The 25288-nt window shown below is 35.8% G+C and overlaps 1 protein-coding gene across 1 annotated transcript in view; it reads right to left on the bottom strand.

Annotated features, from left to right (window-relative positions):
* The window catches only part of LOC308185958 (guanine nucleotide-binding protein G(q) subunit alpha), a 131999-nt gene that overhangs the window by 13126 nt on the left and 93585 nt on the right, over positions 1-25288 (bottom strand). Inside the window, exons 3-5 of the mRNA XM_080574720.1 lie at positions 25124-25278; positions 12060-12188; positions 10937-11066 (exon numbers count right to left, since the gene is read on the bottom strand). Coding sequence (XP_080430846.1) covers positions 10937-11066; positions 12060-12188; positions 25124-25278 — 414 coding nt within the window. The remainder of the gene's footprint in view (positions 1-10936; positions 11067-12059; positions 12189-25123; positions 25279-25288) is intronic.

The following is a 25288-nucleotide window of genomic DNA, read 5'->3' as shown; positions in this document are numbered from 1 at the left end:
TTTTTATTTATGTAGGCTATTGGCAACACAGGAGCAGGTCAGTCATTGCTTTGTCTCAAGCACTCTTGAAAGCCTCTACAGATAGAGGCTTCACCACTTCTCTGCTTTCCTTTTCCCACTGATAGACATTCAAGGTAAAAGTGTTTCCTAATAAACAACCTGAACCTCCCAACCATTTGTGTCCTTTGCTTTTTGCTATATTGTCTACCTAGAAGAGCTTGGCTCCATGGCACACTTGCAACTCTTCAAGTATTTGCTGGCAAGTATTAGCCTCCTCTTCACCAGACTGAATGTGTTAAGGTCTCTCCCCCAGTCTTCATAGGACATGGGCCCTGGACCGTTCATAGCTTTCCCTACAGTTGATGTGATCATGAAATTGCATTTATAAATCTTTTGCAGTGACTCCACATGGAAATGGAAGGAAATTGTATTAAGGATGATGAATAGACGTTTTGCTATTTTATCACTCAGATGTGTAGCCCATAGATGTTTTGCAGTAATTGAAAGATGGCCTAGAGATTTTTAAGTAGATTTTATCTGCTTGAGCAGATAAAGCAAGATAGGTCCTTAATGTATCTTAACAGGCTAAATATTCTAACATGGCTTTACTATCTTATTTTAGAATGATTCAAGGATTAATCCCAAAATATTCATTTTTTGACTCATCAATCTCTGCTTAGCCTTCTGCAGTCTTTCATCCCTTTGTTTATTCAATGTCTAGGAGCAAAGTAACTTTTACAGACTTCATGGCAGATAACACTATTTTTGTTACACAAGTCATTTCTCCAACAATACTGCTGATCATTCCTTAAAATTTCTCCCAATTTTCTGTTGCTAATAATAGCTTGTACCACTGCATGCTCAACATTTCCTTCATTAAACATACGCAACATTACTATCATACTATTTTAAATCAGTTTAACTAAAGAATGTTTGACAACACAAAATTGTTGAATTACTCACTGTATCTGAAAAACACTGGTCATTAACAAAATATACTTTTTCTTACATAAGAAACAGTTTAATGATACAGTGTTTTTACTTGAAATAGGGATGGGATTATGAGGAATATAGAAAAAGGCCAGCACTGAGGATCTGACCTTCTATTAGATGCATCCCGTAAAGGAAGCCCTGCCAAACCGAGCTGGACAGTATGAATTTTGAAAAGAGGGCAGGAGCAGTGGGGGGAAGGCAGTATTTAATAGTTTGATCAAACACTAGGTCTGAACTTAGAAGCCTGCTCTACCTCACCAAGTGGCTTCCAGCAAAATCATACTTCAGTTTCAACGGAAAAGCCTACAGAAAGAACCTTGCCAATAACTAATGCACAGAAGTGTGCAGCTGGAGCTGATGCAAGTGTTTCTCAGCAGCTGACAGCCGTTCTCAGCAGTGATGACAACCTTCACAGCAACTGCTCTCTGACATGAGCAACCACTCACTGTGGCCTCACTGGCTTTGCATGTACCTGGCATACGGAACATGAGCAGCACCATCACTATTTTAACCATCCCTCAAGATGTGCTGGCCTAGGCAACCTCCCTGTTGTTGTTATGTCTGTATGCTTTACCTGCATGCAACTGAACAGAGGCATACTGACATCCTCAGTCGTTACCTCCACTTTCCTTGTTATGATAAACAGATGTCAGCACAAAATTCTTCCATCACTCTCCACACAACCTGACACAGTCACCAATCCAATGTAATAACACCATCACGAAACACAGAAGAAAAAATAAAGCAGACAGACTCAACAAGTGAAGAGAAATTTGTTAACTATAAACAGATTGTATAATCTTGGACAAAATTATTCCATTTCCTTATTAGATGCCAAGATAGAAGGCTGCACTTACTCATTAATCATAGGAATGTCCACTTTTACGACTAAAAACTTCTCTTTATAAAATCTAAGTAAATTTTTCTACCATGTACCTCTTCCTATACAAAAGGTCTTATACTAATAAATTTTTGTATGACAATGAAACATTGACACAAATATAGCTAGACATACAAACTGTTTTCTCACATTTTTATCAAAATGCAAACTCTTACATTTGCTCATTTTTAAATAGATAAAAAAATATATTTGCTTTCACATAGTTTTTTTTAATCCCGTTTTTCGGTTTTCATGTTAAAATTACTCATTTCTAGTTTGGAATTATTTATTTAAAAATTCTTAGTTACTTACTGCTCTGGAAAAAGATGCAATTAGTTCTGAAATTACAAAATTGGTATAATTTATAAACACTTGGTTGTAACAAGTCAAATCCTTGAAAAAATACCTGAAGAGGGCTAAAATAACATTTAGAAGCCCATACCCGCTGATACCCAGTGAAGAGAAAGCAGCACTTCTCAGCCAACAAAAAGAGTGCTTTGACAGAAGACTATGTACAATATTAATCTAAAACAATACAGAAACGGTAGTGGAATTTCACTCAAAAATGTCCTTATAATTGTCTAGAGTGGCATCTAGTGGGCATACTGTAAGTTACATACTGAGCAAAAAACGCTGTTATCACAAGTTTTCTTAAAAACTAGTAATTCAAGTAGCATCTGATAACAAAGTTAGGAATTCAGAAATCTTGAGGGACAGAATTTCATTGAATTGATAAGGTGGTGAGGCATATAAGCATTTTTAAATTAACAGCTTGCACTGTATAGACAACTGTACGCTGACAAGGAATGTTTATTCTAGTGATAGGGCATTCAGAGATGGTAACTGCAGAAAAGGAGATACTGACACATGAAAGCACCAGAAAAAAAAAAAAAAACAACTCAAAGATCACAATATTTCAGAAGTTGTTCAGTATCGTGGTAATGTGTTCTATTATTTTACCTTTTTTTTTTTTTTGTGGGAAACTCTGTGTTAGTTTGTCATATCTCCCTTCTCCAAATATGGCTTCCAGCATTTATTTAAGTAGAACTGCCTGGCTGCACACGGAGACCCTACAGTGTATTGCTTGGCTAAAAATTTAATAGGGCTGCTACATGAAAATTGGGAAATAACAGGAAATCAGAAGTGGGAGGTCAGCACAGAGTCTTCAGCTATGTAAAAAAGTAAATACAGTATCAAAAATGGAAGCACCTCATTTTTGCCACCAGTGAATCATAATCTTCAAGTTATACCGCTATAGCTGACTATCTGAGAAAGGACTACACTGACCGTACAAATATTTTTAGGAATGACTCAAACACAGTAAGAGAATACTTCAAACACAGAGCTCACAAATAATTCCTCTATTTGATTTGCTTGCCCTAAATCTTTCTGCAAACCAGCCTGACAAAAACAAGCTGCTGATAGAAGACTGGGAAGACTAAGAACTGTACTTGTAAATCACCTGGGAGAGAAGAACTCTAACTGCTCCATGAACTTGAAATTGCAGCATTGCCCTTGGAAATATATTGCAATCTCATGCACCCAGCAGAGGGACAGATGAATCAGATGACAGGTGAAATCCATCAAAATCAACATGTTCAACAACCACCAAATCACAGAAATACTGTCAAAATAAAATTGATCCAAAAAGTGGCCCAAAACTGTAGTCTAAACATTGTCATCAACATGTTTTTAATGAAAAAAAAAGGGATCTTAAATTGACTTTGATGAAATGACATGACAGCTGGTATAAGCAGTTTTTCATGAATATCCACGTACTTTCGAGAAAAATGGGTGAAAATCTTTTAAAAATAAAATTGCCATTGATAAAGCTCCTTTTCTGGTCAGTTTTTATGCTGGTTATTGAACAAAAGAAATCACAATCTTCTTTGCCAGCAATTGCTGCCAATAGCAACATTTACCAGCAGCATTTCTGGCAAACCTGCAAACCGCTCATGAATGTTCAACCTCCCATTTCCATTATGATCTACCACTTTAACAAAGACAAATAGGCTCTGGCCCTTACATATGCAAATGTTCAATACTAACACTTTACATTCAAAGTGTTCTCTATCCAAAAACCAAAAAGGTAACACATATGCATGTGTGAGAACACGCATGAACAAATACAATACATACAGCAAATAGTTTTGGCACAGAAGATTAATGTGTTGTTTTCTCTAGTTTCCAAACAAACAATGAGTTCCGGAGATCTTATTTACCATGGAAATAATACTGTTAAATAATTTTGAAGATCATTTGAGGATTTTAATTCTATCTGGGAGTTCATACTATTTCTCTGTCCTATACTCAATTGTTCTGGATTGCTGAATGTTGAAAAAACAGACTGAAGTATTATGTTTATTCATGATGCAGAAAAAAAATAAGTGCTCTGATCTCAATGTTGTTTTCTTTCAGCCTTCGTGCTAAGCCATGTAGGACTAGCTTGTGAATAAGGAACACAAAGTGCTGGAAGAAAAGTGGAAACATGCCCAAATGTGAACCGCAAGATAGTTCCGATGTAAAAATGAAACATGTTCTTCAGATAATTACCTCCATAAAGAGTGAAAGTATTCTAAACTCTGTGTCCTCATGCCATTCTTATTTTTGGCCCCCATTAAATGAAAGTGTGACTGGCACACTGTACCCATTTGTCATCCATTAACAGATCACACTGATGAACACTACAGAAGTTCCATCTAGAGGCTTTGGATACTCTTCTATTTTACAGATTTATTTTGTCCAGAATCGAAACACGAACAAGTATGTCTGCATCTACATACTGGTATACACACACAGATGAATTCACACTAAAAATACCTATCCTAGGTTTCAGATTTACATGTAGTTTTAATATATTAGACCTTAACTGGAATATTTTTTTTAACAAACCAAGCAACACCACTGATCCATTCTACTTAGGACAACCTAAGAAAAACAAGATTTTTCATCCACCCAAACAACTGACATCCTTGCACAGTGCTTTCATTCAGTACTTAAAGCACAGAAAACCTCTGTTCCTTAGGTTTCCATTTGTACTTGTGGCAGAGGTACAGAAGCTATATTTTCTAAACACCCTGTTCTGCCTTCATACACGTGATACTTCTGATAAAGCTGCAGAACAGTTCTTTAATGTAAATTAAGTACTGTGAAGGTAACCACATTAATTCATTTATCCAACACAACATAAAGAGGTTTAAGGGTTTTGAAGAAGTTGTGGGAAAACCTTACAGCATGACTGCAAAGACACTCTCCAAAGAAAGAAAAAAAACTTCTAAGCTCAAAGTCACAGAAGAACATGCATCTTGGAAAGGACCTGTGGAAGTCAGCTAGCCCAAGTCCTTGCTCTCTGCAGGACTGATTTTGTGATTAGATCAGGTTGCTCATAGTCACGTTCAGTCAAGGTTTGAACATCTCTCCTAGAGTGTGGATACACTGAAGGCATGGGTCCAGAATTTCTTGAGCCAAGGAATAATTCTTGCTGTGATTTTGAAAAACTCAAAATCCTTAGGTCATTTCAGTTTGCCTCATATATTACAAAAAATTTCAACAAGATTTCAACTGTAATGTATAATGAAATGTATAAATACATGAATTAGAAGGAGGTGGTAGTTTCAATAAAACTTTAATGAAAATTGGATGACAACTCATAATTAAAGGCAAGGGAAGGAAATAATGGTTTAAGAGAAATTAAATCACACATTATTATGTTGAAACAATTTTAGGTGCAGCTACATCAATTTATTAAGATATAGTATGAGCTTTAGAACTAGCATATTCATGTCTCTTAAGTACATCTCTAGATTGTACACGGACGAGAACAGAAAGCCTAGATGGAACTTCTGTACTGCTTGTCAGTGTCATCTGTTAACAGCTGATGAATTGGTACAATGTTCTAGTCACACCCTCTTTTTATGTCAGCAAAGAGTAAGAAATGGCATGAACTAAAAAAAAAAAAGCTGTTCCCTACTTGAAAAGAATCTTTTCTTCTTCTTTTCAGTTTTAACTAACAAGAACAGATTACATAAATAACCCTTCAGAAGGTTACAAATTACCTGTCTGGACAGGCTGTATAAATAGACTTTAACAATAAAGATGATTGGTTCTATTTGCTTTGTTATTCAAGGCCAGTGAAAACCCAGCAAATAAACCTCCCATGAAATACAATTTTTTAAGTTTTATTAATGCTAATATTTTAATGAAGAGAGTGACACTTAAAACATTCTTTTATATGTGCTTTCATTTATCAATGAAAATAAATTACTTAACAAAAAAATTAAAGGAGAAACCACTGTTTTCCTAAGGCACAGAGATGCACATATATGGCACTTCTACATATACAGGATAAATATTACGTATATATAAAGCTGGGCATTAGTGAAATTCCTTACTCGAAAGTCAAGGTGGAAAATATATTCATCTTAAATATTAGCAACATTTTTTTTTCTCCAAACTTGTTGAAAACTCACATTTTAAAATTGCATTTCTGTGATTTTTTTAAACCAAAATGCATCAACTTTGACCAAATCTGGTATTTTTTCCCCGGCTCATGTTGGGCAAAGCATGTTTGTAATACTCAGATCAGTTATTCCTACAAATTATTTTTCTACCAGTGAATACTTTATGATATTCAATGCCTTTGTAGCTTTGCACTCTCCAATTACACCTTGAAAATACAGCCTTTGCTTTTTGATAATTTAGAAAATCTCAAAATGTCAATTATTTTATTATAAATTTATCCATGTTTCATTCATTAATCTAGCTGGACTGAGGAAATTGTGTCTTCTCTGTTTTCCTCTGAGAATACAGAAAAAGAAAGATCTCTACCTTGAAAACTCACACTTGCATAACCACCGAAAACCTATACAAGCTATACAAACTCATATACACCTTAGACTTCTAGCATGTTAATGTGGAAGAAAATTATATCTAAACATCAATAAATGTATTTTTTCCCCAAGTACTTAACAAACTCTGCAAGGATTATGAAAATCTCTTTTCCACGAACCCAGATATTGAAACTATACAGTACTGTCTCTAGTCCTCTCAAGTGGTTACTGGTTCTCCTGCAAAGCTGAAAGTTGTTTCTGTATTTATTGCTCAGAGACCATGAGATTTAGTACGTTTATAAGAGATACCTGTACATATTTGAATGGAGCCTATCCTGGAATATGGATTAATTTCCTATATCTACGAAAAATCCTTTACTTAGAGAAACAACTTGATTTTTAAAATGGGAAAGTTCTAAACTGTGCTTTTTGATAAAACTGCAGATTTATCCACACCTGCTGATATAATGCAGAGCAAAAACCTGACCTAGAGGACATTTTACATCATAAACATATTTATCAGAGAGTTGATTCCTTCACTTTTTATCTCACTTCTAATTCTGTCAGTCTTTCCTTAAATAGTGAAAAGGTCAAATACATCTGACATTTCAACTTGTAACACGTTCTCCTTCATCACATCATATAAGACTTAGGGACAATTTATTTTACAATACTATTAATGTAATTAGTATATTATGTCCTCTGGATTGAGTTTTGTCCTAATTTCCACCAATGAATCTAGACAGACTTACTCTTTTATTAAGGGCAGAATTTGGAACACTTCAACAGCCCTTCTTTTACATGTATTTAAGAAGACAGAAGCATTTCAAAACTGTACATCATCTGAAATTTTTGAAAGGTGTTTAAATATACTGTCCTTAGCAATTTCTCATATTTTATATTAATGAATCAAATCAGATGCCTAGTTATATACAATCTAGACACACACTTAAGAAAGGAGAGATAATGTTATTTTTGAGAATTGCCTGCCAGAGGAATCACAGTTATGATACTATTGGGCAGCCATGCATGCTTTTCTTCAGGTTTGAAGCCCCCAATTCTTTGACCTGCAGGTCTTTGTCACTGCAGTGCAGCTTCTTAAAATTTCTAATTTCATATGCCATTAAGTGCCATTCTACATGGGGTTTTGAAAGGCGGGCAGTCTGAACATTTGTCTCATTTTCGATGTATGATTTCCTCTTCCAGAGTATGCTTTATTCCTCAGAACTATGAAGTCTTAAGTCTTTCAAGGGTATGAAGACAGAAACTGTGCCCAACTTACTCCCAAAAATACCAAGTGAATAAAAGCCCTTGAGAGACACTAGCAAAGCCTCTCAACTCAGTGTAGCCTCATCTGATTTATAATCCAAATGTATTTCTCTTGAGCAAGCTAAACAAGGGAAGAAATGACTTACAGCTACGAGTTTGTCATGCATGACATTTTGAAATACAAATCTGAGTCTTAAGGGCTCTAAACCAGTTTCATAATCATGAAGGGTCATACAAACACACATGCACTGAATGGCAATAATTCTTAAGATTTATGTTTATACATTAAAATGAGATTAATTAAACAATTTATTAGCTAAAAAGAATCCAACAGATGATAAAAAGTATAGTTTTCTTTGTAAAACATACTACAAGGAAAAAGACTTCAGGCAATAACATGCAGTGGACTAATTAGAAAAATAAAGTAGGCAGTCTTACAAAAAACATACTGTATAATCAGGCCATGAAAGCAATGCAAAGGGAGTAGCAGAACATTGCAAGTTGTTGAGTCAGATCTTTTAATTTGAGTAAAAGGCACTCAGATCAAAGGAGGATTAGATTCTAGCGTAGTATCACACTGATGCTGTACATATGAAGAAAGTAGGGCACTCTCACTTTGGTGCTGAAATTTTAATGCCATTTCACAATTCAGAAGTGAGTGTGAAAAAGTATCTCTTGGTTGATAATCAGAGCATCCAAGTTAAATTATTGACTTCCCTAGTGAGCTTGTCATACCACAAAGAATTAAAAATATTTTTGTAACTTTCTTAATTCAAGGTGTGAACTGGTCTTTAAAACCTTTCCACATTTCTGCGATACCCACATTCAGACAAACTATACTTTGCTTTATGCAGAATAAATAAACCCATTATTCTCCTATGTGTTTTAGGGCTGGAATGTCAGGAGGTACAGCAAAGGAATAAAGAAGGGAATATAGCAGTGCTCTAGTATACTGACTTTTGTCTAGACAGGCCACAGCTTGCTGCAAGCCAGAACTAAGCTGTCCAGATAGGTGCTCAGCTTAAGACAGGCCGAATCCATCCCAGAACTAGAATAACACAGTCCTCAGGGTGCTGGAATGTGCTACTGGGGCCGGTATGCATGACTTGCAAACAAAAACTGGTATGAATTAAACTTATGAGCAGATTTCAAACTGAAAGGCAAAAAGGCTCAGAAGTTTTCCACTGTTGTTAATAAGAAACAAACTGTTTAGCAGTGAGGTGCAAAAATTGTCTTCAAGGTGAAGAGGAGTTTTGCAGCTTTTACCTCCACAAAGGTAAAAGTGAAAACTTGAAAAATCAGAACAGCTTTATGAGTAAGACGACCGTTTTCATAACAGCTGAAAAGTAGTTACAGAAAAGCTATCACAACTTGAGGCATCACTTCAGGCATCAGAGAGCCCAAGACAGAACATGATCTTCAGTTTGTGTGTTCCATTCAATTCACAGAATATGAACCCTTACAAGAACACAGAGCAAGATTGTGTACTCCAAATGATTCAGCCCATCTTTAACAGTATAGATGCTCTATGTCATGATCTGCAAATTGACATTATTGGACCAAATATAAAATCAAGGGTTTTATCAAGCCACCTAACTAGAAGAGGATAAATGTAATAGAACACCACAGTTAAGCCTTTCCTTATGAGAAGGATGGTTGCTTCCATTTGTTTAAAAGGATGAAAACACAGTGGGTGGAAGAGATAACACCAAAAAGTTTCAGAATTTATTTTGGACAGTTCGATAACAGAATTTGGAAATTATCATAACTCATTTTTCTTTATGTGATTTCCAATATATTTTGACCTGTATGATCAAAATGCTTGATACTTCCTTGTTGATTTTGTGGCTACAAAAGACTAATGCAAACCAGAAAAAAAGATAGAACCAGACACTTCAGTTTTGGCTTGAAGTGAGTCAAGTCTGACTTAGTTGTCTTTTTATCTACATGTTTAGCTTCCATAATTACGAGAGATCAAGTTGGTGCTGATTACATCGTTGTAACAAAATGTCAGCCAGCCATTTAAAGACCAGCTCTTTTTGTAAATTCAACCTTAAATGACATGGCTGATATATATTTAAAAATAAATAATAATATAAAAATATTTTTCTCTTATGGGAAGACTATTCATGCAAAAGCTTTCAGAATTTATTATAAAAATAATACTGAATACATTTGAGCATAGAAACATGTCTCCAGAGTGTCCAGAGACACCTCTTTTACTTTGCTATGTCAGTCACTGTCTTGAACAGTGAAATCAGTCATGAAGGACTTTAAAATATTTTATTTTTTTCATCTAAATTTTTTAAGTACGTGTTAACAGACTTGCATAGGACAGTGCCAGTAACTCATAGAAGTTTGATGAGTAACTGAAAATAGCCCTCAGGAAAGAAGAAAAAAACAACCAAACAAAAAAACCCACCACCAAATAACCTCACTACTCTGTAAAACTGCATTTGAAATACTGAATACTAGTATGCTTTATCCCGTCAGCTCACAGGTCCCCATCCAACACATTCTGATTTCTGTTATTGTTTGAAAAAAACATACAATTAGAAAATATAAGCCAATACAGTCTATGCTATAAGTCAGCTGAATCAATTTTACTAGTGTAGGGTTTGTTCTAGCAAAGAATCAATAAATTTTGTCTTCATTTCTACTCTCAATTTTTATGGCTCTGCTAGTAAATACCTACTGTACAAACAGCCAAAAACATTTCTCTTTATTCAACCGTACTCCCTTTCAACACAAAACAGATAGGTTTCACTGAATACCCCACAGAGTGGCTCAGCCTTCCCATAGTTGAAGATTAACCTCTAGATCTTTGCAGTACTTCTCAATCCATTATGTGTAGTTGTACATGACTGCTGAGGGATGGATGCATTTGGAAAACACCTGGGACTGGACAAGTAAAATTATTTTTTTCTTCAAAACTGGTGCTTTGTACTTGCTAATGGTTTCTTACCTCATTGTCTGACTCCACAAGCACTTGATCATATTCACTAAGAGCTACTAGGAACATGATAGATGTGACATTTTCAAAGCAATGTATCCATTTTCTTCTTTCTGATCGTTGGCCTCCTACATCCACCATTCTGCAAAATTAATATCCACATAAACTCCATGAATACCATAACAGATGAACATACAAGCACATACAAAAACAAAAACAACAAAGAATTTAGTTGAAAACACAGTTTGGTTTGGTTTTCTTAACGGTTTTTCCATTGATACTAAAGTTTAATAGCATCTGTTGTAAGTAAACATGTAATCCTGTTTGGTTCTCAGTCTGACGTGTTCCTGTATTTAAATTACTGTGAGTCTCACAACCTTCAAATTTCTGAGATGCTAAAGTCTGACAAACCCGAGTCATGATTATGGAAAATATACTTTGTATATTTAGCAAAAACACACATGCACAGAATAGTTTTGGTGGTCTGCCTCTTCCCTCCAAAAATTACCAGTGTCAAAATTCCCAGTTTGCCAAAGATGACCCATTTTAAGAGTATATACAGAATACAAATTTATCTACTGAAGTTGTTAATAGCCAGCAGAAAAACTCAAATTTATTGGCAGTTTACTCTCACATTGCCCTGTGTCTCAGTGTAACTAAACTCTTAGGCGCCTAACGTGCAATTGTAATCCCATAATTATTTTTTAAGCATCAGCACTTGCACTCTAGTAGACATGACTTCTCTCCAGGAGAGTGATTTCCTGCTAATACTCAACTACACAAGTGGTAATTTTGCATTCCATAATTTACAGGAATTAGGATACATGATTGCATTTTCATGCTTTTATTCATAATAAGACTTTGATAAATTTTACTGAGAAGATGAATTATAGGCATTGTATCAGTAATAACTGTCTTCAGAAAAAGAATGACATCCTTTCATCCTTTGACATCTTTAACATCAGCTGCTAATTAGATGTGGACAATGACATGAAAATAAAATGGACAAGCTCAAATTGTAAAAGCACAGAATAACATTTTTTTGTGCAATTTTAACCAATATTTTATAGTGCCATTATTAATGCAAGAGGAAAGAACAAAAACAAAGCAAATGCCTGTGAAACTTTTTTTCTACCTGAAAATGACGCTTTGTAGGTCGAATGGATATTCAATGATTCCTGTTGTTGGGACTCGAACTCTAAGCACATCTTGCTGAGTTGGCAGATAGGTGGAATCTGCTATGCGGTCCAAGTCATTAAGATAGCTACAGACAGGGAGAAACAAAAGAAATGCAAGACAGTGACACCATAATTTGACTAAGGAAGAGAGAAGGGGAGACTTGGGAGTGGAAATGGGCTGTGGGATAGGAAGAAGTGCAACAAAAAAAGAGCATTATTGGCATAAAAAAGGGAACAAAATGTAACGTTGGGATCCATTCACCCTTCCTGGACACTTTCATAGAGTTAAATAAATCCTACAAAAAGGTAGCATAATTATTCTGTTGTTTTTGTTTGTTTCTTTTCATACAAGTTTGCTTGGCTTTCACATGCAAAATCACCAAAAATTCAAAGTTTTCGATTGCACAACTCTCGGCAACTTATAGATAAATAGTGCTGTAAAATGGCTAAGAAATATAAAATTGCATAGTCTTATCTGACAACATAACACATTCCTTGATATTCACATTGCAGTGTCAACAGATACATAGATAAACATGAGTCTCCCAAGAAACAATGAAGTGATATATCAGTTCACTATAAATATATATAGATGTATGTACACAGAGGTGTGTATGTATGTATATATAACATTTACCAGTTATAAAATGATTAGGGATAAATGGCACTGCTTGAAGATTAATTAAAAAGTAATAATTAAACAAAAAAGGAAAAAAGCACCCAATGACAAATTAAGGAACTTTCTGGATCCTGTTGTTGGAAGACAGCACTGATCCCACAGTGGGATCTCTGGCACTTGAAATTCCTGCATTTACACTTAAACCTCTGATCAGGTTAATAAGCCTGAAGTACGTAAAATACATCCCAGCTGATAAGCAAAAAAAAAAAAAAGAAAAAAAGCAATAAAATTCCTTGTAAAGATTCATTAACTACAACACAGAACTCAGTGGTTTGCAACTATAAAGCAGAAATGTACTGGAGGTTTTACCTAACTCTCATAAGAGAGAAGCCTTAATAAAGATATGTACCTACGTGTGTGTGATGGCCTGTTTGGGTCCAGGAGCTGGACATTTCATGAATTCAGTGCAGCAGACAGCGTGGGCTCTCCCCACAGCAGACATCTGGGAGAAAGACTGCTGCAGCAAATGCAGTTCTCAGGCATTTGATTACTTCCAAGCACAAGAATGACTTAGAGCTAGCCACTGATATAAGTTAACCTAAGAATGCCCTGATTCATAGCTGGGGAGGGCAGCAATGGACTCCTTGTAATTTTTCAAATGATCAAGTATCACAAAGCTCTGAAACTGTTCTTTTCCTCCTGGTTATTACTGAAGGTGCTCTTTTTAAATAAACTCCCACAATAAACACTTAGACTATTTCTAGATGCTCCGAAGGTCTTGTTATGAAATAGTGGGAGCAAGTTTTCCTGAACAATGACAGAAACAAACCAGTTTGAGCTCTACTTTACAGCAAAAATACAGAAGAATTTATCTGTTAGGTCTGGAAGGGAGCCAAACGCTTTATCAAATTTTCCTATGATTTTATTCATGAGATTAATCTGATAGTAAACAATGAATGTGAGAAAGTTACATATATTTAGAAAGACATATTGAACCATCTATCTCAGATATCATATTCAGAAGCTATTATTTTGAAAATATTTTCTCAGGATACATATTAATTTCTGCCTGTAAGAAAAAGGCTTAAGAATATGAGCAATTCATCTGCCCTTAGATGCTTTACACAAAAAACAGAATGAACAAGTGCATCATCATTTTGTTAGGCAAAAAGAAAAAAAGTGCAAGTGAAAGAAATCCATAACCACCACAACAGGAAACTGATGGAGACCCCAAAACACTACCTACCTTCTTTTTCCCTCCCAGGCTGGCAAAATTGGTTTTGTTACAGTATTTTGGAAAGCTACAAAGAAGCACTGTGGGTCACTACATGCTACAGTAGTATTCAGGACAGCAAAGAATCTTAGCAAAATAAATTGGCAGGTGTCCCATTTATACAATCACCCTCTTGCACTACTTTGGAAAGCTTCATCAGTGGTCTCTGATGTGAGCCTGGTGACTGTACCTATGCACCATGAGCACAGTGGACGTATTACTAAGATATGCTGGCTGATTTTAGAAAGCCAGTAATTTAAAGGGATATTATTAAATAAGCAAATTTCGTTTGTGTTACTTGAAGCCATTCAAAGGACAGATGAGTATTTTTTTGTCCTAGCAGAACTCATTGATGTCATTAAGTTCCAGAAAAACTAATTTATCCTTTAAAAATACATCTTTTCTTCATTCTTAGTTTTCTTCTTACACATGCACTAAACAGAAACCTTCATACTCATTTCACCAGCAGCACCATATAGAGCCTACAAAGTCCATAACAGAGTCCTTACAGATCTTTACAGAGGCCTGTTTCTTATCCTAGATTTTTCACCTAACAAACCAAAGGATGTAGAGCACTCTAAAAAATCTCCAAAACTATGAATTCAAATCCGGAATCAAGGAAGCTGCATCAAAACCAGTCAGAGTAACTCACAGAAAAATAAATAAATAAATAAATAATAAAAAGAATAAAAGAAAAAATCAGCGTGCACAACAACCTTCTGGAAAAAAAAAACTTCATATTTGCAAATCAAAAACAGAATTTATAGTCCAACAAAATCAATTCATTTTTCATTTTTGCGTAACAACATTTAGTCCTTACTACTTTTACTTATGACTTAAAACTTAGTAAATAAATACATCATTATATGCTTTTATTTAAATGAAAATGGCCCAGTTTTTTGTTGCCCAACTTTTAAGTCTGTTATTATTGTAATTTTTGTGATGCAAGCATACAACAAATAGTCAACGAAATTCTTTTAAGTAGAAGAAAACCCTCCTTATCTATTAAGCTTTTATTATTTATTTATTTATTTATTTTAAACTGAGACATTGCTGAAGAATTGCTTGCGCTGGAATTCAGATTTTAATGATGCTTGTGCATTCTTGCTCTGAACCAAAGGAATAGAGATTTATTTATTTTATCCTTCTTTGCATGACTGTATCTTCTGTTACTTAAACAGTTCTGCAGATTAGCTATACTTCCTACTACCATATAGCATACGTAACTTCACATACTTTAAACAATTTAGAAGGGGGTTAAACATGTTTCTGAAAAAAAGCTTTGCCCTTCAAGATACTCTAAAATCACTAAAACCTACTTACATCTCTCTTACAACTCATGCCTCTTAAACAAAGTAAAACAATTCATTATTATTTGTATTAATTACAGAATAGTATAATTCTATGTCCACAGAACTACACAGAAAACAAAACAAAACAAAACACTCTTCTTTAAACACAAGAACAGATTTTTACATTGCAGTAGGAGGGATGGGGTGATGGCTTGATTCTTCTTAATAACTTAGCTTGTTGGATTGATTTTACTATTTCAAAATGCTGAGAGGGAGTATGGATATGTAAATGAATATGGGGACTCTTTACCAAAAAAATAATAATAAAAAAAAGGATAACTGAAACACCATTACTATTTAAACACATACTAGCAGCACACACAACTTTCATCCATCATTATTACAGCTATTCCTGGAGAACAGAAAAATTATTATTTCATTTATTTGGTTTGTTATGGTTTAATTCCCTACCACAACAAAGACTTATGTTTTCAAGTCTTCATACCAAAAGGGCTGAAATTTAACTTTCCTTTTTCACATGAAAGCTGGGGTTTAAAGAAAATTTCTGATTAACATGCGAATGGCAGCAGTGTATGCCTTTAAGCATGCTCAAGCTTATTAAACAATGAAAAAAATACCAGCCAGCAACTTTAAGTAAAAACATCAAAACACTAGCTAATGCCAATTCTTTTCCACCTACATCTGTGCAGGCTCAAGCCCCACTCCAGCTCCACCTCTGCCCAGAAGTCACTGCCCAGAAGTACCTGCCAGCTCTTTCACTTGCACAATAGCTCTGTAGCAGATTTCTCTCAAACTGATTAGGAACAGTGAAGAAATGCTATTAAAATTGTTCAAATTAAGATGGTTTATATGACTGATACAGGGATACAGGAAGTCCACAAACCCCAGCAGAAAGACAGGGTGGAGCTACTTCCTCCCCTGGCTTATCTATACCTTGTGAAGCCAGGGCTTCAAGAGTCTCTGAATTCACACAGGTGATGAAGGAAGGAAACTAGGAAACTTTATACACATATGTATATACACATATATACACATATATATGTATTTGCGTATGTATTTATTTATATATATATATTTATCATTTGTTATAAGCCTGATTCACTGTAGCTTTGAAGTGCCTATCTAATGGTGTCCTAATCAAACTCCTGGTAAAAACACCACTCATGGGCAAACACATCCTCTGCACTTACAAAAAAATTAACCATGTAATGGGTATGCACAGGGTATTTTAGAATAACTTAAAAAATAATTTTTAAAAAGTCCTTAGAAGTTTCACCACACGCATGTATGCACAAATACTGGCATCAGCCTTTGTAGCACAAATGACTATTCAGCATATGCTAGAAATTCACACACATGCTGCACTCTTGCAAGTGAATCATGAAACACGTCATAAATATGAACTTTCACCAAAAAAGTGAGCCCAACAATTGCCAAAAGCCAATGTATCCTTAATCTATTAACTTTATACTTTAAAATACTAATAATGAGATGGGTATTGGGAATATCCTGGCAACTGCCTTGAGACCTACTCCAAAAACAGGTTAGCTGGAGTTACCAGCTGGGAACTCACTTACACGGTGAGCAGCAACTGTGCAAAGCGTTTCAGTCTGATCTGTATGGCACTCTGAATCTATTTTTACCACCTGTCTTACTTTGCTGAGACATACTGTAGTTATATGTCCTCTCACCCAAACAACACTTATTCAGCTAAGCATTATACAAAATAACAAAAAAAAGGAAAATAGTATAAAATTACTTTAATGAAAAAAAGAAGCTAAATCACATAGGTCCAAATAAATTTATAGAGCAGATGAAGCTTAAAAAGTTAATTATACCTGTAATTAGTTTTGTAAAAATGAATTTTAGTGGCTGCTGAGGTAATTTTCCAGGAGGTTGCTATAGTGACAGGCACAAGGTGCATTACCAAGGTAATGTGTGTGTAATGAGCTGCTGACAGTAGCTTTCCCCTGACGTCAAGAAAAACTGCCACAGCCTCATAGCACACTTGTGGTCTGCACACTGACCAGAAACAAAGGAAACCTTTGTTTCCTAATCAGTATTGAGAGAGAAGTACTCATTTTTAATGCACTTCATATTGCCTATGACAAGGTCCAAAACCATAGCCAGCCTCCAAGGAAGCTGCCAAGCTACGAAGGTGCTAATGATACCCTTGAAAGAGAGTGTTTCAAAAGCACCTTTTGTACATATTTCAAAATAAATAGAAAGAACAGGGTAACAGGAACAGGCTGACTAGCTCTGTATTTTCCTACGTGCCCTTCTCATACAGAAAACAGGCAAAGAGGTGAGACTCCTAACCTTACAAACAAACGAGCAGTTTTAACCAATAACCTTCTTCCAGAAGTTAAATACAGCCCCCCTTGCCATAACACGGTAGCTCAACATTCACCTTTAATTCACTTCACAGAGCTGCATCACCTAATGAAAACTGGCCATCGAAACTTAGCTGAATTTAATTTCAGTGAATGAAGTCCTGAAACATCTTCAGCATGAAGAAACACAGGGCAGGCATTTCAAACATGTAACCTCCTCCTACCATGAACTTCCATTTTCCAGCATCTCTGAGGTCAAATTTTTATTGCAGGTAAGCAGGTGACAGAGAAGCATTCTCTCAAGAATAATTCCGTAAGATGAATTTCTGTAACTCTAAACTAAATTTAGTGTATAGCCTAATTAACCAAGGGAAGGCATTAGGGGATGAGCAGACAAAGACAGCAAGAGATACAGCCTTTGTGTGTGTATAACCTTCATCTTCCTTTCCAAGGCTGAAACTGAGATTGTTCTATTCATCAATACTGCCCAGTAACTCTTGCCAAACTCAACAGGCAAGACTGATGGAGCAAGATGCTAAATGAATATTCGTCAGCATATTAATAAACCTCGTGCTTTGAAGGAATCTGTCTGCCAACACCTTGCGCACACAAGAGAAATGCCTGGAGAACATAGTGGCTCTGCAACACATTGCTGAGGAGAAGCAATGGGGTGACTGGAACCCCACTAGAAGCATCCACCAAAAATCTCTACACTAGAAACAAACATGTTGAGACAAAGGTAATTATTAGCATTAGTAAGAGGGTCAATCTACAACTAGTAAAGATGACTTGTTACAATCCGGTCAGTAAACAACTAAACTTTTCCTTCATCTATATGGAGAGGATGAGAGTACAGGGGAAGAGGAAAGGGTCAACCCCCATAAAACTACAGAAAGTTTGTCATTTAACTGAAGGTTTGTTAGGAGATGTCAGTATAGCTGCAGCTATAAAGACAAGGCTTACTAACAATATTTCTTATGCAAATGCTTCCACTGTGTTTAACCACATGCAAGATAGATGCCATTGGCTGACTTTTTCCTGGTATGGCAGTAACTGTTAACTTTTACAGCTTTTAAACCCTAAAGCTCTTTGATTTAAGGCAAACATTTTATTTTCCACGAAGTTAAGATACTTCATAGGTACTACCCTTTCATAAAATGATCACTATCATGCACATACCAGTGACAGCTCAGTTGAAAATAAAATACTAACCAAAGCTTAAGACTAAGGCAGATTATTTAACTAGATTTGCTATACCTCTGTCCTTTGGCTGTTCTGCAAATGGATGGAGCTACCCATACTTCTATTGGGGTTTGGTGTATTTCTTTGTTGTTTTTGTTTGTTTGCTTGTGGTTTTTTTGTGTGTGTGTTTTGTTTTGTTTTCCTGCAAAACTCTGAACTGGCTGTTGAGAGTACCACAAACTAGGACCATGTGCTGGAAAACAAACTTTGAAAGGGAAAAGCCTTTTTATCCATTTTTGAAAATACATACAAATTTATTGTCTATTAACTCCACGTATGTAAATGTTAAAGCTGCCATAGCAGGACTTTTCCTACCTCACGGAGTTGCCAGAATAACTAACACAAGCATCCTTTTTGGTAACATGCAGCAGACTAATTGAATCAATTTTCAGTGTACTAACAGGAGTTGTGAAAAAAACATGAATGTAACTTAGTACTGGTTGCATTTTCAGAATTTCTGTGGAGTTTTGCATTTCTAAAACTCTCTACCACTGATGAGAAGTTGAGGTACATTTACCAGTTTCCAGAATTACCTAATCTTAACCTAAAGTAAATACAGTAAATCTAAAGATCTTTGCAAGATGGTAGGAGGTAGATAAATCTGCACTATGTTCCTTTTGTTGATACCCCATCCAAATTGTGCCTGTCTACCTCAATTTCAAATTCCTACTTAGCTAAAAAACAACCTTAGCAGAAGGCTAAAAAAAAGCAAATTAAAATGCTTCTGCAAACTGAGTATTTTAAAAATTATGTAAGACTTTAAAAGCACAAAATAATAGAATGGTTTGGGTTGGAAAGGGATGTCAAAGATCATCTAATTCCAACTCCCATTCCATGGGCAGGGACACCTCCCACTAAATCAGACTGCCCGAAGCCCCTTTCTGGCCTTTAACACCTCCAGGGATGGGGCATCCACAGCTTCTCTGGGCAACCTCTTCCAGTGCCTTACCACCCTCTGAGTAAAGAATTTATTCTGAATATCTAATCTAAATCTACCCTCTTTTAGTTTAAAGCCATTACCCCTTGTCTATCACTCCACTCCCTGACAAAGAGTCCCTCCCCAGGTTTCCTGTAGGCCCCCTTTCAGGTACTGAAGGCTGCTGTAAGGTGTCCCTAGAGCCTTGTCTTCTCTAGGCTAAACAACACCAACTCTCAGCCTGTCTTCACATGAGAGGTGCTACTGTCCTCTAATGATCTTCACGGCCCTCCTCTGGACCTGCTTTAACAAGTTCCTGTCTTTCTTATGCTGTGCCCCAGAGTCGAACACAGTACTCTTAAGTGGGGTCTCACCAGAGCAGAGTAGAGGGGAAGAATCACGTTCTATTCTATTGTGCAATCTTCATTTTTTCTACAGGATGCAGTGCGCTGGTATGCAGTCAATTCCATGCCCCATCTTTCTTCAGACCTTCCTTTTATATTTGAGGAGTATGTGTACAGTGTAAGATAGAGCAGGAATGGTTCTACCAATAACATTTGATTTTGATCTTCAGATTCTCAAACTGCAACTATAACACTAACTGTAACTAACTGTACTAACTGTAACACTGCAAACAAGTGTTAGACTGTGTAAAGTGTGAGCACATAAAAGCAGAATCCACTATTTTGCAACACAAATTGCACCAAAATATAGCTGTAGAACCTTCAAATACATTTTTTTAAATGAAGAGAAGAAACAAGCAATGAACAGTATTAAAATGTTTATGAAATAATTATGTGCTTATGTATATTATAAATAGTGAGTGTAAGACAATATGGTTTTCTCACACCAAACAAATAGCAGTTACAAAGGTATTACACAGATAGCTATTTATAATTTGCTATACCAATGTCAGCAGCATAACAGGTCTCTTACAGTATTAGTCCTTTTGTAAGGCTCCCACAGGCATACAGCTTTACGAAACAAAAGAATGAATGCTCTGATCACTAGAGGCAGTACCATCAAACAGTAAACCGTTGTAGAAAAAAAAAAATAGATTCAAACACCAATCTTACACTGGCAGAAAAAACACTATTTAACAGACGGTAATCACACTGAAATACACCTATTTTGAAAGGGCAACATGGAAGCAAAATGGTGTTTTTAACAGACAGGTATGAAGGAATTAATTGTTCAACTGAAGTCAATAAACCCATCAAACTCTGACAGAATAGAACCATAGAGTGGTTTGGGTTGGAAGGGACTTTAAAGACCATCTAATTCCAACCCCCAATATCATGCAAAATATTGTGACATAACAGTTACTAGATGACCAAAGAACTACAGTGCTGTTCATCTAACTCAAGTCACATAATCACAAGTATATGCATAGCTAAATTACCATACAAAACAAAGAGTTTAAAATAAAACTATGTTGCTCAAGGTGATGGCAAATGCAGAAACAAAAGCTTCAAGGACTTTCTGCATTTATAATACTGACTGGCATAACAATGAAGTGGGGTATTCAATACTAAGTGACATATATAACAAACTGATGAACTTGCGGGGAAAATATATTTATTTATCTGAAGCGTTATAACACACAAGCAGGGAAGAGCTGCTAACCAGGTATCCTCGGATACCCTTGTGTAGCAACTAAAAATGCTCGCTTGGAGGTACATAGTGACATAATTCTTCCATTTCACAAGGCCAGAGAAAGGTGAAGTTTTTCACCAAGGCTCTGAGAAGCTTTCCTGTTCTAAGCACTTCTTACTTCTTCACAAAGGTCAAGTCCTTTGTGTCATATTGGAGAAAAATGGTGATGAATCTCCATAAACTCCAGTTTCAACCCAAATTGTGCAAGTTGTGCCAAAAATATGAAATGTTACTTCTAACGACAGTCTCTTGGTAAAACTGTTGCCTTTCCTTTTTACAGGCTTTGAAACACCATGATATAATCAGACTGCTGACTGGAAACCTGCTTCCTTTGCTTCCTTAACCTTGGTTAGAGTATTGTCACCCTGTATAGTACATACAGAAAGATCTTATCTTACACAACTATTACTTAAGGCTATCCACACTGAGGTGGTGTTTTACATCTGGCTTATACTGTGAACACTATCTCTGAAGCCATAACGGGAAGTGGTTTAGTGGTAAATAAGCGGGTAAGTCACCCAGTAATGTATATGGGAAGTGAATAATCTCCATTTACCCGATGTGCTCTTGACTTTACCACAGATAATACAAGAAATTACTTCTAAAACAACAGGAACATCCAACTTTTTTAGCATCCAAGGGTAAGGGAAGAGAATGGAATGCAACTGTTGACTACCAAGAGGTTCAAATCAAATCCCATGATTCAGAAAATTTTTTCTTAGATCTGACCCTCGACCTCATCTGGTAAAAACACCTCTTATATATTCTTCCATGGTACTAGCAGTGGGTATAAAAACATAAAAAATATAGCTAACGTTGACAAAGCAGATCAGAAGACGACAGAAAGTGAAAGGACAGAAACATACAAGATATTTTAGAACCAGAAACATGACTTAGAAACAATAACAGAAAGAGAAAATACAGAGAAAGAGATAGAGAATGACAAGTGAAATAGTGAAAAACAAACAAACAAACAAAAAAACCAACAATATAGGGAACAGACTGAAAATACTACTACTACAAAAAACAGGGAAAAGCACTGAAAGGATCATACAAGGCATGAATGAGTAACCTGTGACACACTCACACATATCCTTAAAAACATACAAGAGATTGGGTGGACAACAAACCATGGTTTTCTGTTTAAAACATCAAGCCAGAAGAAATTTCTAAGTCTCACCAAGTCAACCAGCAATGAGTGTTTATTTCTCTCTTACTGCCCTGCGAATCCCAATTGTAAATTTTAAGCATCTTGTTTTGCTGCTTTGTGACATGGGCACTTAAATTAACAAATTCTCTTTCTATTGCTAAACAGATTAGCTGTACTTTTGAAACAATGCCTCTTTGATTTCTGCTAATTGCTTTTCCGGGACTTACCTATTTGAAGAAACTCTACTTGCAAGCATAAATACATGAGATACTTTTATATAAAAGACTCATATAGTGATTCATAATTCTAATGTTCTATGACATGTTCTAAAACAGATTTTGCAGAACTCTCTGGTATGAACTATAATCTATTATAGTTAAAATCAGGAAACTTGCAAAACCTCATGTTAAATTGCTAAATCTATTAAGCTTTACAAGTAACCAATCTGCTAGCACATTCATCTTTTGCAAGGCAATGTACTAGCAATTTGCTTCTATAGCTACTTATTGAATTATTCCCTGCTATTTTTAATAGTACTCAGAAGATCCACTATAGTGGTAATTTCACTAGAACTAGGTCAAAACAATTGTATTCAGTACAATCTGATCTGAAGTAGCGTCAGATGATTATTTCCTACTTTGGAGACTTAGTCTGTTCTATTTCTACCCTCTAAGGCAAGTGCACAAAATACATACATTTATTTTAACTTCACAAGTATTATCATGCCTGGTGTAGAAACAAAGATAGGACCTACAGATAGGAGAAGCTGAGAGTATAAGACAAGCTCTGCTTCACTTTCTACTTATGTTTGCTGCTCATTTTAGTACAGTACAATCTGGAAGTATACTGTTAGTAATTTGTCTCTAAAGTTTTCTGTTTACCATTTATATACCCTAAAGTTTTTCACTTTAGGTAGTATTTTGTTTGCTTTCTTACCACTGAAAAATAAAACAGAATATCGTACATTTGGGGACAACAAGAACCAAAACAATACAAGAGAGGCTTCACTGTCCTTTGCACCACTGTGCACCAAAATATCCACATACAAGTAATAGAAGCAGTAGGTTGAGAAGCTAACCAGCTCCACAGGACAGGACCCTATATAGGGGAAAAGGAAAATGAAGCAAAAGAAGAAAACTATGTGCCAACAAGGAGCGCTGGAACAAATCTGAGCAGAACAGTATCATGCATCTCCAGCTCTCTAGCTGTCTAAACTACATCAGCAAGACATTAATACATTTGTCTTGACTCAATCACATAAAGTGTTAAGCTAGATAAGAATGCTTAGGCTACTGTGCAGATCATCTCATCCCAAACCTCTCCTATGTTCATGGCTGTATTCCAATGAGCTGAATGGGAGCTTCACGGTGCCTTTCAGCTCCTTCTGTGCTTTCCTTAATAAGAGACTTTCACTCATGTCGGCATGACAAAGAGACTGGAATGATATAATTAGAAATATCTTCATAGCTAATTAACTATGAACGTAAAAGCGTTACGTTTTATGTTTAGCTAACGTAAAAATTAACGTGGAGACCACACAGGTTTTTGCCACAGTTTTAATAAGCAGGCATGCTGTATTTTTTAAATATTGGGCAACACCAAAAGGTCATCATCCATTACCATCATCCATTTTTTTTGATAGGAGATGAGAAATTTTGTCAAAGTTACAGGCTACTTTACTCAACAATAACTGAATTTCATTAAGCCAATCTTTGGCTGATTCCAATGTTAAATTCTACAACGCTATTTTATCAGAATCCTTCCCCAGAAATGAAGAGCATAACATTTGAGAGCAATTTTAGTCACATAGGCATTTTTATTGTTGATCTATAAAAGATAGGATTTAATTTAAAAGGCTCTTACTTTACTTTTTTTCACCTTTTACAAATTGAAGTCTCTTTTCAGCTATGTCTTTGCTATTCTGGCAGCCATGTTCTTTCACATTTAGGCCTCCTTTCCACAAAAGAAAGGCAGCTCAACAAAACACGAGAACACCTGCTTCATACTATTTACCTCACCACCAGGACTGCAAAAGCAGCCTATGAAGGAAAAGGGGAAAGCCTTGGAAAAGAGACATCTGATTTTTACATATTTTATGAAAGTTTACCTTGATTACACTTCTTGCATTATAGTACCTGAAAGTATTCTTGGCCAGTTTGCAATTGTGAGCATATGTCAGAGGAGAGAAAGGGCTTGAAAAGATACATCAAAATCAGAACCAGCAGTGTTTAACTACCCCTAGTTAGAATTTTTAAGACTTCAAACGGTAACCAACTTTCACTGTGGGAAACACACACACACACACACTAAACTAAAACTAGATGCACTCCACAGTTTTTTAAATTACAGCTGCAATTAAATTGCAGCTTTTAAATTACAGTTCTTAAGCGTATGTTCACGTAAGTTTGTGCTCCACATGCGTACAAATATGTACACAGACAGGTAAGAAGCTAAAAAGTAAAAATTACTGTGTTAGACACAAAGTGAGACATGGTTATTTGTAGCCATCATGCACTTACTATTTAGTTGAATCTGATAATTGATACTCCCGTCGTCTGTCGTAGCATTCCTGGATTCCAGGGTCATTCCATAAGCTTCTTATTGCATCTACATAAGGGTTCTCAAAAGTTGACACCTTTTCAACATCGACTTCTCGAACTAACTGTGCATGAGCCTAAGTAAAA

The sequence above is a fragment of the Anser brachyrhynchus genome, assembly GCF_964034855.1.
Source record: "Anser brachyrhynchus genome assembly, chromosome: Z".
Classification (NCBI taxonomy): Eukaryota; Metazoa; Chordata; class Aves; order Anseriformes; family Anatidae; genus Anser; species Anser brachyrhynchus.
This window is presented reverse-complemented; position numbering and strand designations above follow the sequence as displayed.